The sequence below is a fragment of the Botryllus schlosseri genome, chromosome 1 (assembly GCF_051294905.1).
Source record: "Botryllus schlosseri isolate E-star chromosome 1, Bs_hap1, whole genome shotgun sequence".
NCBI lineage: Eukaryota > Metazoa > Chordata > Ascidiacea > Stolidobranchia > Styelidae > Botryllus > Botryllus schlosseri.
In genome coordinates, this window is record NC_137236.1 from 29,972,407 (window position 1) to 29,997,803 (window position 25,397).

At 39.7% G+C, this 25,397-nt stretch overlaps 1 protein-coding gene across 14 annotated transcripts in view; it reads left to right on the forward strand.

Annotated features, from left to right (window-relative positions):
- Window positions 1–25,397, forward strand: part of LOC145434715 (uncharacterized) — a 78,359-nt gene that overhangs the window by 18,975 nt on the left and 33,987 nt on the right. For 11 of the 14 annotated variants that reach the window (XM_080312039.1, XM_080312038.1, XM_080312045.1 and 8 more), the window contains 12 exons: window positions 1–181; window positions 1,373–1,441; window positions 2,483–2,617; window positions 5,265–5,707; window positions 6,794–6,882; window positions 8,276–8,555; window positions 9,520–9,619; window positions 11,604–11,755; window positions 16,485–16,617; window positions 17,520–17,640; window positions 18,780–18,978; window positions 20,388–20,462. In XM_080312039.1, coding sequence (XP_080168165.1) covers window positions 1–181; window positions 1,373–1,441; window positions 2,483–2,617; window positions 5,265–5,707; window positions 6,794–6,882; window positions 8,276–8,555; window positions 9,520–9,619; window positions 11,604–11,755; window positions 16,485–16,617; window positions 17,520–17,640; window positions 18,780–18,978; window positions 20,388–20,462 — 1,977 coding nt within the window. Of the gene's footprint in view, window positions 182–1,372; window positions 1,442–2,482; window positions 2,618–5,264; window positions 5,708–6,793; window positions 6,883–8,275; window positions 8,556–9,519; window positions 9,620–11,603; window positions 11,756–16,484; window positions 16,618–17,519; window positions 17,641–18,779; window positions 18,979–20,387; window positions 20,463–21,236; window positions 21,489–25,397 lie in introns of all 14 variants that reach the window. The other 3 variants (XM_080312063.1, XM_080312040.1, XM_080312044.1) reach the window with 3 other exon arrangements.

The window sequence follows — 25,397 nt, forward strand, 5'->3', positions numbered from 1 at the left end:
ATTTTCGAAGCTGGCGACAGCGTGCAAGTGTCGCAGCAAAGCCGTTCGGCCAGGGCAAGGCAACAGTCTGCCCCGCCAACCAGTCCCAGCAGTACATCACCGACTGCCTCATGGACAGCGGCGTTAAATAAACGTGACCGGAGGATTTCAGAGTCATCTGGGTCTAGCGCAGCAGAAACCAGTATGAATCTACATAACTATTTCATTTAAAAAGATTATTTCAATTCCAAGTAACACACCGTATTACTTCATTTGTGTGTTTTATTTGCATGTGATGGATGCGTTTCTGGTATCGTTGCACGCCTTTGAGTACTTTCGATGTGGTCTTGGAATTTATCAATCATACTATGTAACAAATATCAACCAAAAACCTGTTAATTTGACAGTTTATGAAAGTGAAAGCTGCTCGAACTTGAAAATATTCTCAAATTCCCCCCTCCCCAATCATTATGAATACATGATGATTAATTCACTTTCCTATAAGGATAATCATTCTCACAAGTAGGGACATATATATTTCTGATGTTACTCCTTTTGTATTCGATATCAAAATTGATTTGAGAGTATTGATATCCAAGTATCAGTACCTTTTTTATTTCTTTTATTAAGTGCCTGTGATTGTAAAAATGAGAAATACCATTTTTGCCAAAAATATGTAGGCCTACTCGTTGGGACGATGGGCTGAATCTGAATTATTTAATACGAAACCACACTAGGAACTCAATTATTGTGATGACACAATTATTGTGCGATAATGACCAAAATGAATGGTAAAATTTGATTTATGCTTCGTCGTAGAACTCTTTTGGACATTGCGTTATACTCAGAGGTGGGCAGTAATAATGTACATCTATGTATCAATTTTTGCTCACTTCCAACCGGTAGAAATGAAGTTGTTGCAGTTGAAAATTCCTGGACGGTGGGTAATCCCAGAATTAAAAATTAAAATAACTTTGCTTCTACGAGTTGGAATTGCGTCAAATTTGTTTTGTATCGTTTTTGTAGACAAATCAACAATCTCATGAGGCTGACAGTAAAATTTAAGTTTTTAAATATCTCTACTGTACCTTCACATCTACCAGTTGGAAAAGAGCTAAATTTGGTGTGCACTGTTTTTTTCTGCCACTTAACAATTTGATCAGTGAATCCCCTGAAAACAAGTTATTTTTGAACAAACCTACCTGGCACTCTTGTGAAGAGTCAACCTGCAGTGGATCTATGCAAAAGTACTCGGTTTGTGTTTGGTCCTCTATGATGCAGTGGGTTTGGTTTCGTGTGTGCATGCTGAAGGCGCTTTGAAATCGAACGCCATTTCGAGCTCTGTGCACGTTTTCGGTGGAAGATTTATTTTTTACTGCTTTGCGTCCTGCAGGTGAACTGTCGCCCATTTACGAGCGTGGACGCAGGCCTAGGAAGCCGAACAATCATTTTTTGCCGAGAGGTTTGCTTTGTCTCTTATTTCTGCTACGTACCAGTGCCCGACCGATTGTAATGTTTTGTTCGCCGATGATATCTAGTGCTCTGGGCACAATGATTTGAGTACTTGTATCTGAATAGAGTATTGACTCTGATGTTCGAGTACTGTAACCCTTAACACGGGATGACTTTGAGACTGCCGGGCATCTTCGGCCAAACACCAATATTCTTCGTTTCTATTATAGGCAATGAGTAAAATATCGATGTACAAGTATTTTGGACTGTCATTTAGTAACGATCTGCTCCAATAGAGTATTATTATTGCAAATTTGAAGTTTAAAACAGCATTTAAACATATTTACACCTCTTTTTATAATGACCGGCGAGATAAGAAATTTTCACAAACCTTGGTTACCACAGATTTTTTTTCCAAAATGATCGAAAACTTGGAATTTTTGGTTTGTTTCCTGCTCAATCCACGGCTGTAACCGTTCGCCCATAGCAAAACAGAAGGCAGAAAATCGTAACGTGTCATAAAATAATTTAGCTTTGAGTCAGAAAACTGGTACAGAGTCACCTTCAGTGTTACGTTACTGACATTATACGATCCATCGCACTTAAACTAGCTTTTCTAAATTTGATTTGAATTAGAATTATACCTATGCAGGCCTTTTTCAATTAGAGTATAATTACTGAATTTGCAAAAACTTGTAAATTCAATTACTGGCATTTCGCTCTAATAAATCTAATTCTAGACAACTAGAATTATCTAGTTGCGTAAGTCTGGAGTAGTGGGCAAATCAAACTGTCGGTGGGTTCCGGTACGAATCCGGACCTGCCATATCAACCCTATCCGTGTCCCCCTGCTATTTATTAGACGGGCTGATTTTAGATCGAATGCTGTGCCTGGTGGTGGCATGCCATTTTGTGTCTTTCTTGCAATAGTTTTTTTCTCAGGTATTTGTCTAACGCGGTTGTTTGCTGACAGATTTCGCTGGCGAGTCACACAATTTGCAAAACGTTTCTTTTTGCATTTTTTTGTGCCTCACCAATTTTTGCGTTTCAGGCGTGTCCGTGGATTCTATTCCTACAGCGCACATTCAAGAGAAGGAAGTCATCATTGTGGAACGGACCCCGTCGCAGGGTAGCCTTGCCGTAAACCCGGAGGCCGGCGATCACGCCGGGCCCAAAAGTAAGAATGGTAATGCATCGTTCCTGTTGATTTCCATTATATTTTAGTTTGTAAATTTTTATTTCAATACTGTATCATGGATTTCTTTCATCATTTCCATACTATTTCAATCTTTGCTACAACTTAATTTTAATTTCGATACTTTGAATATAACGCCGGAACCAAAAATAAGAATGATAATGCATCGCTCCTGTAGTTCTTTGTATTTTTAATTTTTTTAATATTGTAATTATAATTTCAATACATTAATTGAACCATTGCGATTTTACTGCTGCATACGCTTGACTAGCAATTATTTCCTGATGCCGATACTGTTGTAGGGTTGTAGCCAAAATAAGACTTAGGCTATAGATTTAAAACGCACAGTTTGAAAAACATTCAATTTGTGAAGTCACGTTGACTAGTTCCGCGAAAATGTATAATTTTTAGTCATTTTCCATGATCGTGCTGCCACAGCTAAAGTATAATGCGATATGTGGTCATAGAAATGTCAAGAAGTTACTAAACACACATCTTCCGTCCATTGTATGTCGAATGCAGGAAGGCCTGGTGTGCGAGTCTAGTAAGAATATCCCATACAAACATTGAGGTATAATGCACCGTAAGAATACGCCGTGATAGCAGATATTTCAGCGCATTGTTAAAGTGTTATCAATCACACGAAGCTGTCATGAAGGACATAATGTAACCTTTCTCCATTGAAACTAACATATATTATGAACCAATACCAATATATGGTGGGGTTCTAATCAAATTGATTTATAGGTATCTATTTTTAAAACAGCTGAACCTTTTTTTGACCTAATACGTCTGTGTGTATCGTTATTCTAATATTTTTTACGTTTTTCAAAGAAATATTTCTCGATAGAAATTGGTGCAGGAGAAATAAAGTGTAAAAGAGACTAAAAATACCACCAAATGTATCTCTACTTTAGAGTCTTATATTTCATCTACGGTATGACTTCATATTCTGAGCTCTCAGCTGGCTATGTTTCTGTTCATAAAGCGACTTCCCCTCTGTTTCTATAAATTTAAAACTTACTCCTGTAGTTAAGTAGTGCATATCATGTAATATGTGGTTTTTGATTTCTGAGATGATGGTTAAATCTCGTTGCTATTCGTTTATCTTGGTTACGAGAATAACCTCCGGTTTGAATTGAACTGAACTTGATTTTCGTTGTGTTTCTTTTGCCAATTCAGAATTGTGTAGCTATAATTCTAATTTTAATTTAATTCGAAAAAAAGCTGTCTAGCTATCATCCTTATTATAATCTAGTTTGGAAAAGGGCAGGAAATTTATTAAGCAGGCTAATATTAGAAGGATTAATACAAGAATTAGATTATAAGTAGAATTTCTGAAATTGAATTAATTTTCAAACAAAAATCAGGCCAAGTTTGTATCAAATCGGAGGTGTTAAAAATAACATTTCCTTCCGATTTCACTGGCTACTTGATAAAATTGTTAGGTTGGTTTCAAAAACGCCGCACACCAACTTTGGCTCCATTCCAACCACTAGAAGCGAAGTTATTCGAAGTTGTTTTATTCAGATTTGGATTTGAATAAAATGGTATTTACGGTGACTAAGTCTTTGATTATTTATTATAAAATCATGGAATTATAAATTTTTCTACCGCAGTAACCTCGCTTCTAGTGGTTGTAGTTGAGCCAAATTTGGTGTGCATCATCTCTGCTGACAGCCTAACAATTTTATGGTCCGGCAGAAAAATTTTGAAATTTTATTTTATCGTTTTTTAATGATAAATTCCAAACTTTCTGCTGCACGAATCTCGCTTCTACTGGTTGGAATGGAGCCAAAGTTGGTGTGCATTGTTTTTTTTTAACCAACCTAACAATTCTATCAGGTAGCCAGTGAAGTTTTATTTTGAACAGCCCTACTGTGCAGTGTACACTAGGGCTCTTCAAAAATGACTTTTTTTCTCAAATCGTACTGGCTACTTGATTAAATTGTTAGGTTACCTAATTTAAGCCTACACACAAAATTTGGTTCAATTCCAACCAGTGGAAGCGGAGTTATTGCCGTCGAAAAATTTGGATTTGAATCAAATAGTATTTACGATGACCGATTCTTTGTTTATTTATTATAGTTGTGCTCACCGTAAACACTATTTGATTCTAATCCAAATTTTTCGACGGCAATAACTCCGCTTCCACTGATTGGAATTGAACCAAATTTGGTGAACATTGTTTCTATAGACAGCCTAACACTTTCATGGGGTGAACAGAAAATTTTCAAATTTTTGTTATTTATTTTATATAATAAATAAAAACTTTCTTCTCCTGTAGCAAAGCGGCTACTGGCTAGAATTGAACCAAATTTTGTGTGTAGGCTAAAATTAGGTAACCTAACAATTTTATCAAGTAGCCAGTACGATTTGAGAAAAAAGTCAGTTTTGAAGAGCCCTACTGTACACTGTTCAGTACACTGCACACCTTGGATCGTTTCGCGCAATACAGTCCTCCTGTAGCATTTTCAGGGAAACCAAAATTAGAAATGAAATTGTAGCTTAGAAACATTTCACAAATTCGATCGCACTCTACTCTCTTTAATCAATTTAATCAGACATGGAATTCTCCAGTTTTCCAAGTCTGCCTCTGGCAGTACGTCACATTCACCGAGACTCCATTTTTATGCAGCGCGACGCCACATCAGCGACATCATCTCCACGTTCGAGAGCAAGTCCAAACCTTCGGACCGCCCGGCCCGCACCAAATCCACAGACCCGCCCGTCAAACGCCCGGCCACGCCCATGACACGCCCGTCAAACACCTTCTTCCTGGCCGACCAATCGGCCGCCACTTCTCTTGAACCCAAAAAGACGAGAGAACCCCCCGTTTCGAAATCGGAAGTCAAGGAGAAAAAGCAAGAGACTGGGGCTTTGTCGGAGAGCACGGACTCTGTTTTCGAGCGCGGGGATGGGGCGGAGGAGGTGAAGAGTCCTAAAAAGGACGAGCCCACGATTGGGGAGGAGGGGCCGAAAAAGGCATCGCCCTATGCAACTGTGGAACTGTACAGTCATTCGACGGTTGTTGAGGATGAGGCCAGTGAGCAGATAAACAGTGACGAGCCACACTATATGGTGAGCATGTGGCGGTCTTCGCTAAATCAGGAGTTTGTTAAACTTTTTTGATCGTATGGGCTTCACTTTACGGGTCAGCTTTCCAAATTATTTGAAGAGACACTTCAAACTTCAATATCGAAATCAATATTATATTCGTATTGAAATAAACCCGAATATTAACGGCTGACACTCGTCAGGGGTAATCGTCAGCAACCAGTAGATAATTGAAGAGAACATTGTTTATTAACAATCATATTTCCAAGTTTGATTACAAATAGAATTTTTTTTTTCTGAATTAGATTAATAGCTGACTGATGGTAGAGATTTTGGAAGAACGCTAAATAAAGCAGTTTAGTTTAAAATAAGCTATTTGCCTGTGCCCAACATCACTATTCCTCACTAGCTGAAGCGGCTTCGGCGGTGGCAACAGCATTCTATCGAGGATGAATCAGGTTATATGAATGGGCAATGGGCATATTGCTTTAACGTGCAATGACCCAGGCACTGCCTAGGCCGATACGCTTAGAAAACGCCTTAGGGCTTCCCCACAAAATCATGCTTTACGGTGAGATAGTCTTTCAGCTAGTAAAGTGTCTCACTAACCCCAATATTGAATCCTCAGTCGCTATAAAGCGTTGTCAGATATCGTGCCCGGCACATATTTCAAAATAAAATGATTTTGATGATCATGTATTTCTTGTTGTATTTAATAAAATATAACTTCATTTGTGGTAACTATGCCTGTCGCCCATGTTAGAGAGCACAGCGTTGTACTAACATAGAGTTTTAAAAATGTGGTTGCTCAACTGTGTGGCCTATTTTGTCTTGATATTGCATTCTTGCGGCATGCGACCTGTTTTAATTTGATCGTATCTTGTATAACAATATGTGTAATCTATGTGCGGATATGTAGATATACGCAGTAAACACAATACCTGTATCTCATTGATACGGGGTTCGAAATCTTTCTGTGGCCATTCTTTGCTCTGTATTGCTTTGTCTTTGCGATGATGCGACTTTACACCGGGATAATCCGGCTTTAACGGGCCGTAATCTTTCGACGCAACCGAACATTTATCAGTTTGCCGTCATTTGCACTCGTAGGTCCCGCGAACGCCAGCGCAGCACGTCGAGAGGAAAGAGTCGTCGGAAAGTTCAAAGCCTTCTGCGGGCTCGGATTCGTTGTTTGAAAAGTATGTTTGCAGTTTCTTTTTTGTACCGTTACTTGCAACCTCGTCTGTGTGTGGGTGTGTGTAGCATTTGCATTGTAGGCCTATATTGTGTGCTGGGCATTAGAGTGTAGGCCTACTGTACAGTGTACAGTTTTGTTGTTACTAGTGAATTCGGCATTTGGCTCATAACTGGACAACCACCAAATTTTCAGCTGTTTCTAAATTGGATTTTAGCCTTGTTAGAATTGTAGCTACATAGTTTTTTCGGAATTAGATTTGAATAAGAATTTCTGTATTCGCTAAAACTTGGATTAAATTCCAAAGCCCAGTTCATATCATTATGCATTGTCATAATACTGAGAATAGCAATATGTCTGTACACCAAACTTGGTTAATTTCGCTCTATACAGTTATCATGTAGTGCAGTGCTACGCAGTAACGCACGTTGTTGGGAATGGCATGCCTGTGAAATCGTGATCGACCCACAGTAGGCTATTGTCACAAAGTTCATTGAAATGGGTATGGTAGAAGAAACGCAAAATAATCTTGACATTTGTACAGGGTTGCAATGACTCGAGTCGCGATTTTTGGTGACTTTACGACTTGACCAGAGTCTTTTTCAAATGCGCAAAATGACTAGACTCTAGTCAAATTTGTGTATAGACTCGACTTGTACTCGAGTCATTGTGCATGTCGCGAACCATGTCATAGGATTCGAGACTAGGACGGCGAAAACAAGACATTTCAATGTAACTTCAAAGAATAGTAAAGTCGCCAGATTATTGGTATTTCGTCTATCAGTCCTGATATTTGGAAAATAGGGGCCAGAAACTGTTCAGACTGGGGAAATTATGATATTATGAATGTGATCCATTCAATATCACTCGAGCATAGCTAAAAAAGTGGGTTGAACCCGATTGAACTCAAAACTGATCAGTGAACACAATGACTTGGACCCGGACTCGAGTCACAACACTATGACTAGGACTCGACACTCTACTCACTGACTCGGACTCGGTGGTGAATTGACAATGACAATGACAACTTGACTCGAGTCAAAACTGTAAAAGTGAGATTGACTTGTGACTCGGAGCCTTGCGACTTGGTTACAGCCCAGCGTTTGTATTAGTTTCTAAAAGTCTTTTAAATCCTGACACCGGAAATAATGAGATTTGGAACTGGATACGTCTCTAGTTGAATGCATCATATTAACAACAATTTTGATGTCATGTAGAGGTGTCACCATATTCTTTGTGGTCGTGCAAAAGTCACATATAAAATATGGTCTTTCCACGACATTCATACTATTGTGACATCATGATGAGTGTTACTCATACTTGACTCGAAGCCTATTACTCTGGCACGATACAGACGTGCTCATTTTGTGTTTACCGAGGCAACACTTTCCGTTTAGATCGGAGATGTCCCAGCAGTCGCCTTTGGGATCTAGCGTTTTCAAAGCCCTGGGTCTACCGGACGAACCCAAGACCGCGCAGGAAGCCGAGCCCGAGGAAACGCTCGAAAACGAGAAAAACTCTGTGAACACGCTGGACACTTCGGCGACGTCAGAACTGATAGACAGCGTACGGCTGATTTCGAACTCCGCGAGCCCGCTCATCTACGACCAACCGCAAGATGATGATATTGAATACAGCGATCACGAGTCTGATGACGATGGGCCTACTAGTTACGATGTGAGATTGAGTGTTTTGCGTTTTATATAGAGTATTAGAATTATATTCTGTTAGCTGCTAAGATTAAATTCATCAACGAGAATTATAGTTTCGATGCTATTATCCGCTGTGGGAGCCTTCACACCTCCAGCAGTCATATCCTAGCACAATGGCTCCCAACCTTTTTTGACTCACGGCCCCCTTATCAAACTCAACACAAGTTTTCGTCCCCCGTATAAACGGGGAAGTTATTCCCCTAACTCTGATCGCTGGTGAATTGGCTGAAAGAAAGGGGCATTTTTCCGAGTACGGGCTCGGAAAACAGGTTTTCTCGTCTACTTTCCGTTGAGTTGACCTTTTTTATCGTCCTGCGCAGGATAAGATGTCTTCACGTGGATATTTTGGCAGCGGTATTTAATTATATCTCATTGGACATTCTAACGAAGTCGACCCCTTTGGTGTTTTGCCCCCGCCCCCTTGATTCTCAAAATCGCCCACTGATGGGTGATATCGCCCACGTTGGGAACCACTGTCCTAGCATATGAAACATGGAATAGTATATTCATATTGAAATGAACCCGAATATTTTCGGCTGACCCTCGTCAGGGGTAATCGTCAACAACTAGTAGAGAATTGGAAAGAACATCGTATATCAACAATCTTATTACTAAATATGACGTCACCGGCATGAAATTTCGAATAAGAGAGCGTTTATTGTACTATTTTTTGACGGCACTAGTTTCGGGATAGGTTTGCGTCACTTTTTTTCGGTTAAATTGTTGTTATGACAAAGCGAAATAGCCTCTATCACGGTGATTGAATATATTTCCAAATACAGGACCTGTTTAACATCATTAGTTCATTTTGCATTAGTCGGGAGTCTCTTACTATGATCCTATTTAAGTAAAATATCTATGGTTGGCTTCTTGAGCCAGCTTTGAACGCGAAATTCGTTTGAGCGTTACTGGTTTTTGTTGAATTTCAGATGAACGCCGCCACGTATTCGTTTGACGACGCGATGCCGGCAGAACCAGAGTCGTCGGATCAAAGTGAAAGCGAAGAGGAAGAACAAGAACAAGAGGAAGGTTCGTCTATGGGGATGATACGACCTGCGCCACCGATTCCCAAATTATGGTGTATACACAGTAGGGCTCTTCAAAAATGACTTTTTTTCTCAAATCGTACTGGCTACATGATAAAATTGTTAGGTTACCTAATTTAAGCCTACACACTAAATTTGGTTCAATTCCAACCAGTAGCCGCATTGCTACCAGTGATGAGCGGATAGTGCTTTTCGAGACTCCGAATCCCTCCGACAACTTTAGTATCGGAGGAAAACTCCCTCCGACTCCGAAGAGCTCAATCCCAGACTCCGAGATGCTCCGGTGAATCTCGTCAAGTATCCGAAACAGTGGCAAGCATGGTACTTGGTACACATGGTACAACATGGTACATGTGATAATATGGTTGGGCTCATAGTATTGTTTACTCTCCAGTTCCAAATTGAAGTGTAGATGGCTGATTTTTATGCACTTGGCAATCATTTTTGCATGTTACCCGTCATATTACAACCTAACAAGGCGTCAACTGTCTCTGTTTTGGTTTGTAATGATAATCAGTAGTGTATTCTGGTCAGAGATATCCAAAGATATCGGAGACAAAAGTTACAATACTCCGAGATTCTCAGAAAAAGATCTGTAGTAAACTCCGACTCCGCTCCGACTGTCACAAAATCGGCAAAACTCCGCTCCGAATCCACTCCGACTCCGCTCCGATGCTCATCACTAATTGCTACAGGAGAGGAAAGTTTCTTTTTATTATATAAAAGTAAATACCAAAAGATTTGAAAATCTTCTGTTTACCCCATGAAAGTGTTAGGTTGTGTATAGAAACGTTGTTCACCAAATTTGGTTCAATTCCAATCAGTGGAAGCGGAATTATTGCAGTCGAAAAATTTGGATTTGAAAAAAGTAGCATTTACGGTAATAAATAATTGAAGAATTGGTCACCGTAAATACTACCGCATTTTATTCATAATCCAAATTTTTCGACGGTCATAACTCCACTTCCTCTGGTTGGAATTGAACCAAATTTGGTGAACATAGTTTCTATACTCAACTTAACACTTTCATGGGGTGAATAGAAGATTTTCAAATTTTTTGGTATTTACTTTTATATAATAAATAGAAACTTTCTTCTCCTGTAGCAATGCGGCTACTGGTTGGAATTAAGCCAAATTTGGTGCGTAGGCTTAAATTAGGTCACCTAACAATTTTATCAAGTAGCCAGTACGATTTGAGAAAAAAAAGTCATTTTTGAAGAGCCCTAATACACAGCTGCACATTAGAGATGGGCGCTATGATTTGAGCACTCTATTCTGAAACGAGTAATTATCGTAATGATTTGGGTATAGTAGTGACGGACTATGTTTTCTAGCAGGGTGTAACCAAGTCACAAGTCAATCTCACTTTTATAGATTTGACTCGAGTTGAGTCGAGTCATTTTTAATTCAATACTGACTCAAGTCCAAGTCCAAGCCAGTGTGTTGAGGGTTGAGTTCCAGTCATAGTGTCGTGACTCGGGTCGGAGTCCAGGTCATTGTGTTGACTGATCCGTTTTGAGCTCAATTCGGTTCAACCCACTTTTTTCAACTCTGCTCGAGTGATATAGAATGGCTCGCATTCATAGTATCGTAATTTTCCCCAGTCCTAACAGTTTCTGGCCCTATTTTCCAAGTATCAGGACTGACAGACGAAATACTATAATATGGTGACTTTACTATTCTTCGAAGTCACAATGAAATGTCTTGGCCGTCCTAGTCTCGAGTCATATGACTTGGTTCTAGTCATGCACAATGAGTCGAGTCATTTTACGCATCAACTATTGTTGATATACGATGTTGTTTCCAATTCGCTACTAGTTGCTGACGATTACCCCTGACGAATGTCAGCCGAAAATATTCTGGTTCTTTTCAAAATGAATATACTATTCGATTAGTTTTACGCCTGCCATGCAGCAACTCTCCGCGTTTACCATGTTATTTTAACACCGCTCGTGTTTGCGTTACAGAAGAAGAAACCGGCCCCATACTTACCGACGATAAGGGTTTATACTATTACGAGATAACGGGCATTCCGGACGTGGATTCGGACGACGAGGAGATCACTCCGATGTTGAAAAAGCGAAACGCAAGGATATCGTTCAGTTCCGCACCGATTTCGGTACGGCAGCCTTTACGAATCTTTCAAGATATATCCTAAACCGTTTTTGGTTGGGCTATACGCTAGGCCTGTGTAAAAATAACTTTTTATTTCAAATTTTAATGGCTACTTGATAAAATTGTAAGATTGCATAGAATATGCTGCACACCAATTTTTGCTCAATTGCAAACTATAGACGCATTGCTATACAAGAAAAAAGTTATAGATTTATTCAATAAATATAAATATAATATTTATTCGAATTTTATTGACTACCCCATGTAATTGTTAGGTTGTCTGAAAAATAAATGCGCGACAAATCTGGCACAATTCCAAACAGTAGAAACGAAGTTATTGATGTTCAAAATTTAGGATTTCAAATCACAGTATTTACGGCGAGTAGGTCTATAATAGATAATTGAAAAAATTTGACACCGTAAATAGGCTACTGTTTTTTTCAAGTCCAAAATTTTGTACTCCAATATCTTCGCTTTACTGGTAGGAATTCAGCCAAATTGGTGGCAGCTGTACACCGTTTCATGGATAAGCCAGTAAGATTTGAATGATTTTTATATTTATTTTTAATAAATAAATCCAAAATTTTTTACTGTAATAACTTCGCTTCCGCCGGTTGGAATTGAGCCAAAATCGGTGTGCTGCGTTTTTACGGTGACCTAACAATTTGATCGAGTAGCCAGTAAGATTTAGAAACAAAAGTTATGGCTTCGACCCTAAGATTCTTTGGTCTGGCCTGTCGTGGACCAACAATCTAACATTCATTCCGTACTATTGTATATTCCAATCAATTACCTGGGTAGAACGAGTCAAGGCACTCGTTACTATCTGCTTGCGGTTTGAGCCTGATTTCATGTAAGGTTAATGATTCTATGACATTCCAACTGGTACTCTACCTACTTGTAAATGGCTGTTCAGCATGTCGAATCAATTTCGTTCCCTATTTGATGATAGTGTCAACATAGTAAATGTTTGAGTACCCTGTTTCCGGGCGTACTAAATCGACGTGTTGGTATTTTTATGATGTGATTTTCGTGATTTGTTTGCGTAGGATTTGTTTGCTTGTCACATACCATGTTCTGGTATACGGATCCATTCATGTCAAAGTTGTAAAGTCTGTGAAGGGTTTTCTATCTCAGTTTCCACTGGAACTTTCAATCAGTGGCATATTATGAATATAAACATCATTTATTTAAAATATACCTATTACTTTGTAAGAGACTAGTGACTACTTCACTCCAACACTTACCGTAATTTTCCATGTATAATGCGCAAAGTTTTACCGATTTTTTGCCGAAAAATATAGGGGTGCGTATTATACAGCAAGCCTTGAAAAAAATATCCCTCGATCAAAAACTTGAAATCACACCTTTCTTCATGTTTGTTTAAATCGCGCATCACCTCTAGTTATTGGGTCCTGTAATTCGTATTATAGAGTGTAACACGCTGCCAAATAGAGAAGCTTGTTGCCAATTAACGAAAGCGTGTTTCTAATTAACAAGAGTCCTCTGCAAAGCACACGATCTCTTGCTGAGTTGGTTTGCAGTTTGTACACGAGCGAAATCAGGTCGCTGATTGCTACAAGCGTGCGCGGCAATCCTTGTTGCTTTATCGCGTCAACGACAGGCCTTAACAATCGCATACACAAGAGGTCATGTGCGCAAGATATAATCGCTTGCGTAATCAGCCGCATCTCCAACAGGACTAGTGCGCCCGACATAACCGTTGGCCTGAGCAATCGCATCAGTAACTGTAATAGGCCTCGTGCGCAAGATGTCGTGTGTCGCTAGCCTGAACTATCGCGTCGCCGACCTCACAGGCTTTGACTACTATCTACTCACGTTTGGAGACAATGCCGTTAATTGTATTATGATTAGCGATCATTATGTCATGATTGTTCGACAGTGACATCACAAAACAGAACAACATCGAATACTAAACCGCAACTATTCATGTACTCATGCACTGCGAATGAGGGGTTCGTACTATACATGCCTTTTTCCCAGAATATACACGTCATTTTAAGGGTGCGTATTATACATGGGGGGGGGGGGGGCACTATATTCGGAAAATTACTGACTGTTGTTTGGGAAACACAGCTTTTCATGATTTCCACCAAGAAGTGAAGTCCCACAGTGTTCATAAGACCCAACGATTATGCGCGTTTGTTCACTCGAATAACCCATAAAAACTTTATATAAACTTTGTAAATATTGAGGAATAGATTTATACCCCTCTCCACTGCGAGTTATATTATCGACGGGAATTACAGTTTCAATGCTTTTTCCAACTCCGCAAGCTTTGAAACTTGCGGCTGGTCGTATCACAGCGTCCAAAACACCTGGTACAAAGCTCAAATGTTAGCGGAGGTGCCATTTCTGTGTAGTCTGTGAAGATCAACTCTCGCCACATTGTCACAAAGTGTAATGAAATGGTATGGTCCAAAAACTATCAAATTATTTTTAATACACTGTAGTTCTACCATTATTTTATTTGTGGTCGCATAAAAGGCACATTTTAAACTTTTCACATCATCCAAACCGTAGGGGAGAGGAGGCCAAGATGACACACTTTTCTGAGATTTCAACGCCACTCGAAGAGTATTGCCTTCTGAGGATTAATTTTGGTACCAATGGAAAGCCTATGATCTGAACTATTCATGACTATGTCTCGAGTTATATTGAACAACATACTTATGGATTCCTTGGCCCTCGAAAATCCTTATATACCGCCATGTGATGGTAAGATGAGACACACCGTGTTCAAGATGAGACACCAAGCAATTTTTGCTCATTACACACCAATTCATCCTAAATCAACTAGCTACATGATGAATAAAATACAATAATCATGAAATAATTCATTTTTAAAAAGAATTTGTACATCATATACGAATTTAAAAGACATCGAAAACCAATTATCCATGGGTTCCAGCCACAATAAGAGTTTTGTTATTATTTTGTCTTGTAATGTCACATCTGGTCCACTACTAGATGAATAATCTATTATGTGTGCCTTGAACAGTAAATTTTGAATATTACGAGGCTTTCAATGGAGAAGCCCACTGATTACCATGTCTCAACTTACCCCCATGGATTTGTCTCATCTTACCCCCAAACCTAAATTATTGTATGAACGTCAATAAAAAATTTTCTGTCTACTACTTTTCAGAGGTAAGTGCATGATTACAGTGTTAATATTGCACTCTACCAGCTCCAGTAATGTTATTTTATAATATGAAGTACTATAATAGGTATGCCCTTACAAACATGAATTCACATAACTGACACAGACTATGAAAATATAGTTTTTGGCATTTTTCTGCCCAACCTCAAATCTGTTTGCCTTGTTAATATGGTAGGACTATAGAATGACATTATGGGAACAACATACCTTAATTTTCCGAATATAGTGTGCCCCCATGTATAATACGCACCCTTAAAATGGCGTGTAAATTCTGGGAAAAAGCCTGTACCCATGTATTGTACGCACTCTGCATTCGCAGTACATCAATAGTTATGTTTTAGTATTCGATGTCATTCTGTTTTGCGATGTCACTGTTGAACAATCATGACATAACGATCACTAATCATTATACACCTAACGGCATTGTCTCAAAACGATACTCGATAGCAGCCGAAGCCTGCGAGGCCCGTGACGCGATAGTTCAGACCAGCGACATATCTTGCGCACGAGGCCTATTATAGATGCGATTGCTCAGGCAAACGATTATGTCGTGCTCACCAGGTCTATTGGAGATGCGACTATAGTGTTTAGGCAAGCGATTACATCTTGCGCATATGGCGTGTTGTTAATGCGATTGTTAAGGCCTGTCGTTGACGCGATAAATTAGCGAGCATTGCCACGTGCGCGTGCAGCAATCCAATGTCCTAATTTCGCTCGCGTACCAACGACAAACCAACCCAGCAGGAGATCGCTTGCTGTTGTACAGCGCAGACGCTAATTGGTGATGCACGATTAAAACAAACATGAAGAAAGAGCGATTTAAAGTAAATTTCGTGGGAGATATTTTTCAAGGCTTGTTGTACCCATGCATAACACGCATCCCTGATTTTAGGCCAAAAAATCGGGAAAATTTTGCGCATTATACATGGAAAATTACGGTAGTTGAAGGAATCTGTCCATCAGAAAATTGTTCTATGAAAAAATTGCATGTCTCATCTTGCGCCGTGTCTCATCTTGGCCTCCTCTCCCCTACTCGTGTGACGTCACATCGAGTGATGATCGAAGACTTGAATATCCGATTGGAAGCCTGATACAGTCGGGCTTCTAATAAGACTTAATAATCGGGAAATGTCGGTACTATAATTCTAATTTTTGTTGTGAAACGTTTCTATGCTTTAATTTTAATTCTAATCTAATTTCTGGTTTTGCGGAAAATGCTACAGGGGAACTGTGTAGTGCAAATGAGCCAAGCTTTCTGTATAGACATTTGTTTGAACTGAACTCGATTAAATTTCCGAGATTGAGCGAATTCAGTAATTCTGATTCTAATCTAATTTGGAAACAACTGTGTAGCGATAGTTCTAGTTCTAATGTAATTTGGAAAATGCTGTTATAATTATTTTTCTAGTCTAATTCGGAATATGCTGTGTAGCTATAATTCTAATTCTGATCTAGTTCGGAAAATCTGAAATCCACCAAAGTAACTGTTCAGCAATGCACCCAAATTTGTCTAACTACGGCGGTTTGAAGGGTTTTCTGATTTCTTCAGGTTTTCTTGACCCACTCGACCGACGATTACAACCGACGAAACGACGATATCGACCCGGTATCTGCGTCCGCTGAATATGAGCTTGAGAAAAGGGTGGAGCAAATGGACGTGTTCCCCGTCGATTTAACGAAAGGTATGCTGCAGTGTTCTAGTGTGTGTGTGTTGTAGGATGGAGCAAAAAATAAATCATTTTGAATTTCAAAAAAGGGGTCTTGATGTGTGGTGCCAGACACGAAATAAATGACTTCTATCATAATTTTGGGTTCGTGCAGCCTCTAGTGGCCGTGCAATTTCACCGAACGAGCCGGAAAATAGCTAATTTTGGAATATCTTGATAACGGCTCGCACTAGAAAGCTAGTTTTGAGCTTAAAAGATACAGAAGTAACATGTTTGTATTAATCTCGTTTCCATAGAACTTTGTAGAGCTTCTTGGACGTAGAGAACTTCAATATGCAATTGAACATGAACCTGAATGTTTTCTGCTTACACTCGTCAGGGGTAATCGTCAGGAACTAGTAGAGAATTGGAAAGAAGATGTGTGTGATACGATTGTTGATGTACAATGTACTTTCCAATTCTCTACAAGTTGCTGACGATTACTCCTGACGAGTGTCAGCCGAAAATATAAGTTACAAGCAAAATATATAAGTTAAGTTACAAGCAAAATACTCATTTTTAGTGTAAAATTGAGCACTGAAGCGGTGGGTGCGATGCTAAAAGCGTGTACCGTAAGGTTTAATCTTAATATGACTGTGAACCGTACCCAATCAGTTGAAATTGCTTCTAAAAACTTACTCAAAAAATGAAGTGCCCTTCAAGTATTAGTAGGGCTCGTGCTTCGAATAGTGACTTCTGAAACTGCATGTTAGATTGGCTGTGGTTAAAGCAGTCGTTCATGCTATTCTAGCAGAGGTACTATGCTGTCTGGTGGCACTGAACGAGAATATTGCTTTCGAGACTTGTATTTTTTTAATTCGTAGAGTTATGTGTTCCTCTCAAATTCTACCTGTTCCTAAATCAGTGTTTTCACGCAGGTAATGGGGGCCTCGGTCTCAGCATTATAGGAATGGGGGTTGGGGCGGACGCAGGTGTGGAAAAACTAGGAATCTTCATCAAGACCATCACAAAGGGCGGGGTCGCTGATCTCGATGGCAGGTATGGTATCTGCAGCTTTAGCGACAGCTTTATAACGACTACTCTAGACCTGGCCCGTGTGAGACGAAGATATACTCGAGTATAACGTGTCATCAAAATATCATTCAATACGCTCAAAAACACTTCGGTGGTCTAAAAATTTTTGAATCCAGGCTGACGATTTGGATTTTTGCTTGAAAATTGTAATTTTTGGAACATGCGAGCGTATGTACACTGACGCTCGGATACTACCACTATAAAATCTCATGTAGTTCTGGAATGTCGCAAATATTCCAATTGTGATTGAATGAAGATTTTGTAGTGTTACTTACGCTTGTCGCTCTACTTTATGGGGAGATAGTTTTCCAGCCAGTAGCATGTATAGCTAACCCCGATATCGATTACTTACTTCAGTGGTTCCCAACCTTTCTCCACCCACGTACCATTTCCAGGTTTTATGCAGTGCTACCGTATCACCTACGTAAGTTACGCCGTAAAGAAATATCAAGTTAGAATTGTGTGCGTCTCACATATGAAGGTATTTCTGTTACGTTAGGGCGATTCCAATAATATTTTACTATTCCGACAATCCTAATGCGAGGTCGAGAAATATAACATCATGCAACAAAGTGCATCATCACGTATTTCGTGCATAAGTTTTTGGAAGGCACCCCTCCATTAGCTACGCCTATTAATCTGATCACGTGTGCTGAAACTACTAATATTATCGACGAAATTCATTCGCGAGGTTGACAAAAAAACTCGACCTTGACAAATAACTCATTTCGGCCGATAAAAAAATGGAATCTACTCGCGTACCACCTGGAAGACCTTCGCGTACCACAAGTTGGGAACCAGTGACTCACTTGCTGAAAAGTGTTGTCGGCTATCGTGCTCAGCTAATAATTCAAAATAGATTGAAAGTAATCATCATGATGATATCTTTTTGTTGTATTTGTATTTCTTTACTAAAATAGTATTTTTTTTGTGGTAACCATGTCTATCACCCATGTTAGAGAGCGCTGCGCTGTACTGACAACTGTGTGGCCTATTCTGTCGCGATATTGAATTCATGCGGCCTGCGGCCTCTAAAAAAAGTGTCTCGCAACCCTTGACGAGTTGACGGCCCCTGACTTTAACCTTTAACATTTCTCCTTCAGGATCAAAGTGAACGACCAAATCATCGAAGTGGACGGCAAGTCCCTGGTCGGGGTGACCCAGGCGTACGCTGGCGACGTGCTACGCAACACGGCCGGGACGGTGTGCTTCCAAATGGGCCGGGAAAGGGGCGACGTCGAGGACAGCGAGGTGGCCCGGCTGATACGGCAGTCCCTGGAGCAGGAAGAGATGGACAGACGCGTAAGGATATAATGCCACAGTTTTATGTCGCGTTAAAGATAATTTGGGGTTTCCTGACTATAGCTAATTCATTGCACTTTGTGACAGTGCTGTGGGTCAATCACCACTTCACAAATATATCTTGTTACAATAAGGGCTGGGCAAAATCGAGTACCTGAGTGATTTGATTCTGAATCACGTACTATGCTTCGAGTCGAGTAGTTGAGTTTAACTCATTATGACGTCATACCAGAATATACTAAGTCAAAGTTCAAATATGTACCTTTTATGCCGCCACAAAGAATATAATGCCTGTTGTCCGTCACATTAAAGTACTTTGGTATTTTTCGACCATACCGAATTCATTTTACTTCTTGACATTGTTGTGGCATGATGATGACTTCGGAAATGCTTTATTTCCAGTAACGTTTGTAGCTTTGTACTATGATTCGTACGCTGCGACACGGCCAATCAAAATTTCGAGGTTTTCTCATTGGAAAATATTATCAAAGAACCTGCAATACCGGTACCTGTATAGTTAGGATTACCACATCAACTACTACCTCTTGTCCTCTTTTTGACATTTTTAACGCCCAAATGTCCTCTTTTTTGTGAATTTGTCCTCTTTTTTGAGAATTTTGGTTAAATTTATGAAAATTCAACTGGTATATAAGAAATCAGTACTCGAATAGCGGTCTGGCGGGTCTTTCGAGAGATGAGGCGAAAATCGACCTTTTTTTTTTCTTCGGTACTGTAAGTCTGGAAATTTTTTTAAATAGTGTCCTTAATTTCAGATTCCCAAAATATGGTAACCCTATGTGTAGTAGGCCAGTGGGTCTCAACCTTTTCGACCACCCGGGCCGGTCAAACTGTAAAACTAATGTCGCGGACCGGTGAACCCTCAAAAATCATCATTGACCCTAAATTTGACTACGGAAAATGTATGCAACTCGAATGCAATCTTGGAGTGCTGGTTATCTATAAGTAAATCTATTGAAGTTTCTGCAAGGCGACGGTCGCACTTCTGTAGCAATCGCAATCCTCTGAAAAATGTACGGCTTTGCTGTTTGCTATAGCCTCTAATATAGCCTACTGTCAAGTGACGCATAATTGCAATTTATAAACGAAGTTTGTTTCAAAGTCTCTGTATCTTTAACATGTAACTTGTCCGACTGAGTTGTGTGCTACTGTAGTTTCGCACAACACTTTTACCATTGTGACGTACGTCCAAAGAGGATGATGAACGCTCTATTACGACACGATGCAGTTAAACTTCTAAAACAATTAAATATTTGATTTTTTATTTCTATTTGGAATTGATATATAAAATTGTAATATATATGGCGGATCGGCAGGAAACTGGCCACGGACCGGTGGTTGGGAACCACTGTAGTAGACAATGCATCCATTAATATATTCCATTTGCACAGGGTACTATGAGCGACGATGAATTAGCGTCCAATGAGGATCCGTTGGCGTATTACCAGGACGAGGACCAGACGCAGGTACCTCTAAATTCTAATTTTCAATTCTTTCAAACCCAATTTTTTGATGAGTAACTGTTTTAAGTTTATCATGGTTGACTTGTCAGCAAAATAAAATTGAGTCTGATTTGCTGGTCGGCATTTTTTACCTTGCGATCAAACTAAGGTACTATTTCAATTCTATTATTAGACCGTATCAATCAGGTATGAGCACATATGATCTAGAATGGTAATTTCCGCTCTTTAAATAGTTTGTTATCAATTCTAGACCTTCGTTTTATGATGTATGTTGTTTGATGGATTATATTTTGCAGCAGCAGCATTCGTTCAGAAATTACATCAACTCTTTTTTGTCGTAATACTGTTGAACCGCTTCCACAGCTGTATTAACGAGCTGATTGGCCCTGTTTTTCATTTCCCCAAGCGGATAGATGTACGTACAGTTTAGTAACGTTTTAGGAATTCGAGACAATGCATTTCTCCGTGTACAAGAGGTACCTGTTGACTCACTGGAGATACAATGGAAAGATGTAAATGTATACTTCAATTATATAGATGTGGATATAAACAAGACGTTCCCACTCACCCTAAATACTATAATATAATATACTATAATAGAGAAGTAAGAACAGTACAAACTATTGCCAGTCAACTTACTTACCATACTATTAGCATGAGAGTAACAATATTATCACATTCATTTATAATAGTATTTACGGTGATCTGGACGTTTGTGTGAGTTCATACCGTACTGTACCCGAGCCAGTGACTTTCATTGTCGAATTTTCGCCCAAGAGTATGTTTGAGGACGCCATTAACAAGGCTATCAGCGGCGTGGTGGTTACCACGGGACAGACGTCGAACCCGATGTCGCGATTGGACAGCGTCGAGTACATGAAGATGAAATCCGACGACGACCTTTCCACCCCGACCGAGAAAGGCGATTCGTCAAAGAGGAAAATACACACATATGAGAACGTGGCCCTGCCGCCGGTCGGCCCTCAAAAGCAAGGGCGCGATCCTATCTACATCAATGTCGCGACCAAGGTTTGTGGTCCTTCGGAATGCAAGCACGTCTCTGCACTGGCAAAGTCTAACATGAAAATTAATTTAACCGCACCCCGAATCTCATAGATGGGATTATCTATGCGATTCGTCATACTCTGAAATTTCGCTTCTAGAACGCGTCTTGCCGAATTACGTTTTCAGCTACACGGAAGAAACATTGACGGTCTCTTGACATTGGCTTTATTCTGACGACATGAAGCTCCTTTGATTCCCCCTTTTTACCAAGTCTTATTTTACATCAGTCATCATTCTTGAATTCTCAGCTGACTCTCAGCTCAAGTATGTCAAAAGTTGCTTTCTCCAATTCAGTGGCTCCCAACCCTTTTACGTCTCTTCCCCCCCCCCCTTGACCGATATTTGAGCCAAAATTCCCCCCCCCCCCCTATGAAATAGTCGCCTGTGACTAAAAAAATGTGCTTTTTAACGCGCAACCATTTGTTGACTGAGAAATTCTATGGCCAAACATATGTCGAATGCGGACCGCACTAAACTTTGGCCGCTGACGAAAAACAAATCGTCAAGTCCGCTTGCTACGGACTTGAGTTGAATCTATGAATTTGGTATGTTTTTCACGTTTTCACTCATATGTTGGCTTAAAAAGTTAAACAATTACACTAGCGGCCTTGTGGTGAATTCGGCTTGACGTTTTCCTGCTTAGTAGCAATTTGGTCGAGAGGCTGTCTCGGGCCCAACGAAATCGTCTCGTGAGTCTCACTTTATCAGGGGGTGTAATATCTACGGAACGCATTGAAACATACACCTAGCTTGAAATCCGCCAAAGAAACGTATAATTGTAAAGAACTAATTTCTACTGGACAGTTCTATACCATAAAAATCTAAAAACCTTGTGAACCCAGTGTATCTTCCGATACAATGCCAAAGCCAGATTCCCCCTAAAAAATTGAAGCCAGATTCCCCCCCTAAAAATTTCAAAATTCCCCCCCCCCCCTGTTGGGAACCACTGCTCTAAGTTATAGTTGATTTGAAACTGAATCTTTACTTGAGTTCAAGTTGATTTTGTATCGGATCTTTCCATGTAGCCCCTGAATCTCTGCTGAAATCACTTTGCCCCAGCTCTTATTGCTATACAGAGTTATTTTGTAACTCGTTCTTGATTTGGAATCAAACCTTTGCTTCAGTTTTCTTCAAGACTCTTCCATAATATATCTTATCACAGCACATCTGTCTTGTTGCAATTCATGCTTATACCATCTGATTCTTTACCTGGGTCTCTTTCAAGTTGCTTTTGTATCAAAACCTATTTCCATACGACCATTTCTTGGTAATTCATACTTGAATTTGCGAATGAATCTTTACTTGGTCTGCCGCTGTATCTTCCGATACAATGCCAAAGCCAGATTCCCCCTAGAAAATTTAAGCCAGATTCCCCCCCTAAAAATTTCAAAATTCCCCCCCCTGTTGGGAACCACTGCTCTAAGTTATAGTTGATTTGAAACTGAATCTTTACTTGAGTTCAAGTTGATTTTGTATCGGATCTTTCCATGTAGCCCCTGAATCTCTGCTGAAATCACTTTGCCTCAGCTGTTATTGCTATACAGAGTTATTTTGTAACTCGTTCTTGATTTGGAATCAAGCCTTTGCTTCAGTTTTCTTCAAGACTCTTCCATAATATATCTTATCACAGCGCATCTGTCTTATTGCAATTCATGCTTATACCATCTGATTCTTTACCTGGGTCTCTTTCAAGTCGCTTTTGTATCAAATCCTATTTCAATACAACCATTTCTTGGTAATTCATACTTGAATTTGCGAATGAATCTTTACTTGGTCAAGCCGCTTATCATACGGCTGTCTTTTGCAAGTCCTATTCAAATTCACATCCGTTTCTTTACCTAGGTTGCTTTTGTATCACAATAAAGCCATTTCTTTGTGAGCCATATTTGCAATCTGTGACTGAATCTTTACTTGCGTCTCCTTCCAAGTCACCCTTGTTTCAAACCTTATCCTATGACTGTCTTGTTGAATGTCATGCTTGAAACTGTCACTGGTTTCAAGTTACCTTCGTAGGAAATCCTATCCCAATACAGCCATCTCTCCATCATTCGTACTTGAAATTCGCAACTGAATCCTTACTAAGTCTCCTTGAATTTGCTTTTATATCAAATCTTACCATGCAGCTATCTTGTTCATTTTCATCTTTCGTTTGCACTTGAAGCTTAAGTAGAGTGTCTACTATTTGTTTTCTTCTACCTTAGTTCGACTCACGTTGAAACTTCGTTGTGGCGAGGTTCCTTGCGTGCAGGGCGCACCTATTACTTTTGTATATGACTCAGGTATATTTTGGCATGAGAATAGGCATTTGCTTCGGAGACACTACAGCATAGCGTCACAGCAAATGGGTTTGATTCACCTTGGGGGAAATATTGGTTGAAATTCACCCGTCCTACACTCATTTTTAGTTTTATATCCAAGTAATCACTGTATTATTCTAAATTTTGACACTGGTAAGAGGCATTAAAGCGATCCAAATTGTACCATGTGACGAACTGTGAACTGTTCTTTGTTGAACCACGTGAACGAGGACTGACATCTATCATGCATTTAAGTATATTTACTGTCCTGTCACCGAAATAGATGGCCTTGTTAGTTTATTTCTGTGCTGGTTAGGTACATGTCTTCAAATGGACTGGCACCTACAACGCCACCCTTCCACAAGCAGACAGAGCAGGATGCCATCTTGTCTCCTGATTTTCACTGCAAATGGCTATAGCACCTATCCTTCTATCTCTTGTTATCTGTCTCTCGCTATCTTTTCCTATCTTTCATTGATCATCTCTGTTTGGATTGCTGTTATTTTTGTGAAACAGTGGTGTGTCTTATAGAATGGTAACTTTGGCAATTGTGTACGGGAACATTGTCACTAATGCCGACGATATCTCGGCGTCAACAAATTCTTGGCATTCGCGGAATCGATCTTGAGAACTGAGCCCTACAATCTTGTGAATATTCTTGACATTGTTTCCTACAATGGATTGAATTCATACTTCATCAACTAGCTACTAACAATGTTGACAAGCTGGTTGTATAACAAACTATGCAGGGCATATGCATCTTATCAATATACTTACACTGACATCCTCAAGTAGTGCTTTGCTGTACGGGCTATTTGCAATCAAGTTTACTCATTCGTCACGTTGCATGTAAGAAATCCTAGGACTTTGCGGCTACCAGGTAGATGGAGATTGCATGCAAAAATGTAGCCGATATGTCATTTATTTGCTAGGGTGGTTATTTCGTTGGGTTAAAGTTTTGGTAAAGTTATGTTGTATATTTGGGGTGGAATGTTAGCTATATTGCGGTTCACGTGATAGCGTTTCTATTGGGAATAGTCTTGCCATTTTTATGCCGACTTGTGTACAGCTCATAGATTGGGAAAGTTTGTTGTTGATGGTAATAATTTTGAAGGAATATCCTGCATGTTATGATGTAATTACCATAATACGTAATGATTAGAATTTTAACGGAGTGTAGTAAAAGGAACTGAATTGTGATAGCAGAGACCCTGCATTTTCTGACACAATTCTTTCAAGAATACACGTACTTTGATGTGAAGTGTACCAGTGTATTACTAACTGGTATCTTGTGAATTTCTACGAAATGTTAGCACTCAGGGGATTAAGATTATGCATTTCACAGATGTGATATTTTAGACTTACGTTGACCGACCATGTACAAAGCGTTTCTTGTAGCGGGTTGATTATGGTGGCTTAGTTCTTGTACCTACATATTAATAAGTCTCGTCCTCTGATGCTGATGAGAGATTTCAGACAGACTATTCCAGCAGAAGATTTATTAGATTAAAGCTAATAATCCTAACTACATCTGAGGAAAGAAGCAATGCGAGAAAGCAACATTACTGCACTACTG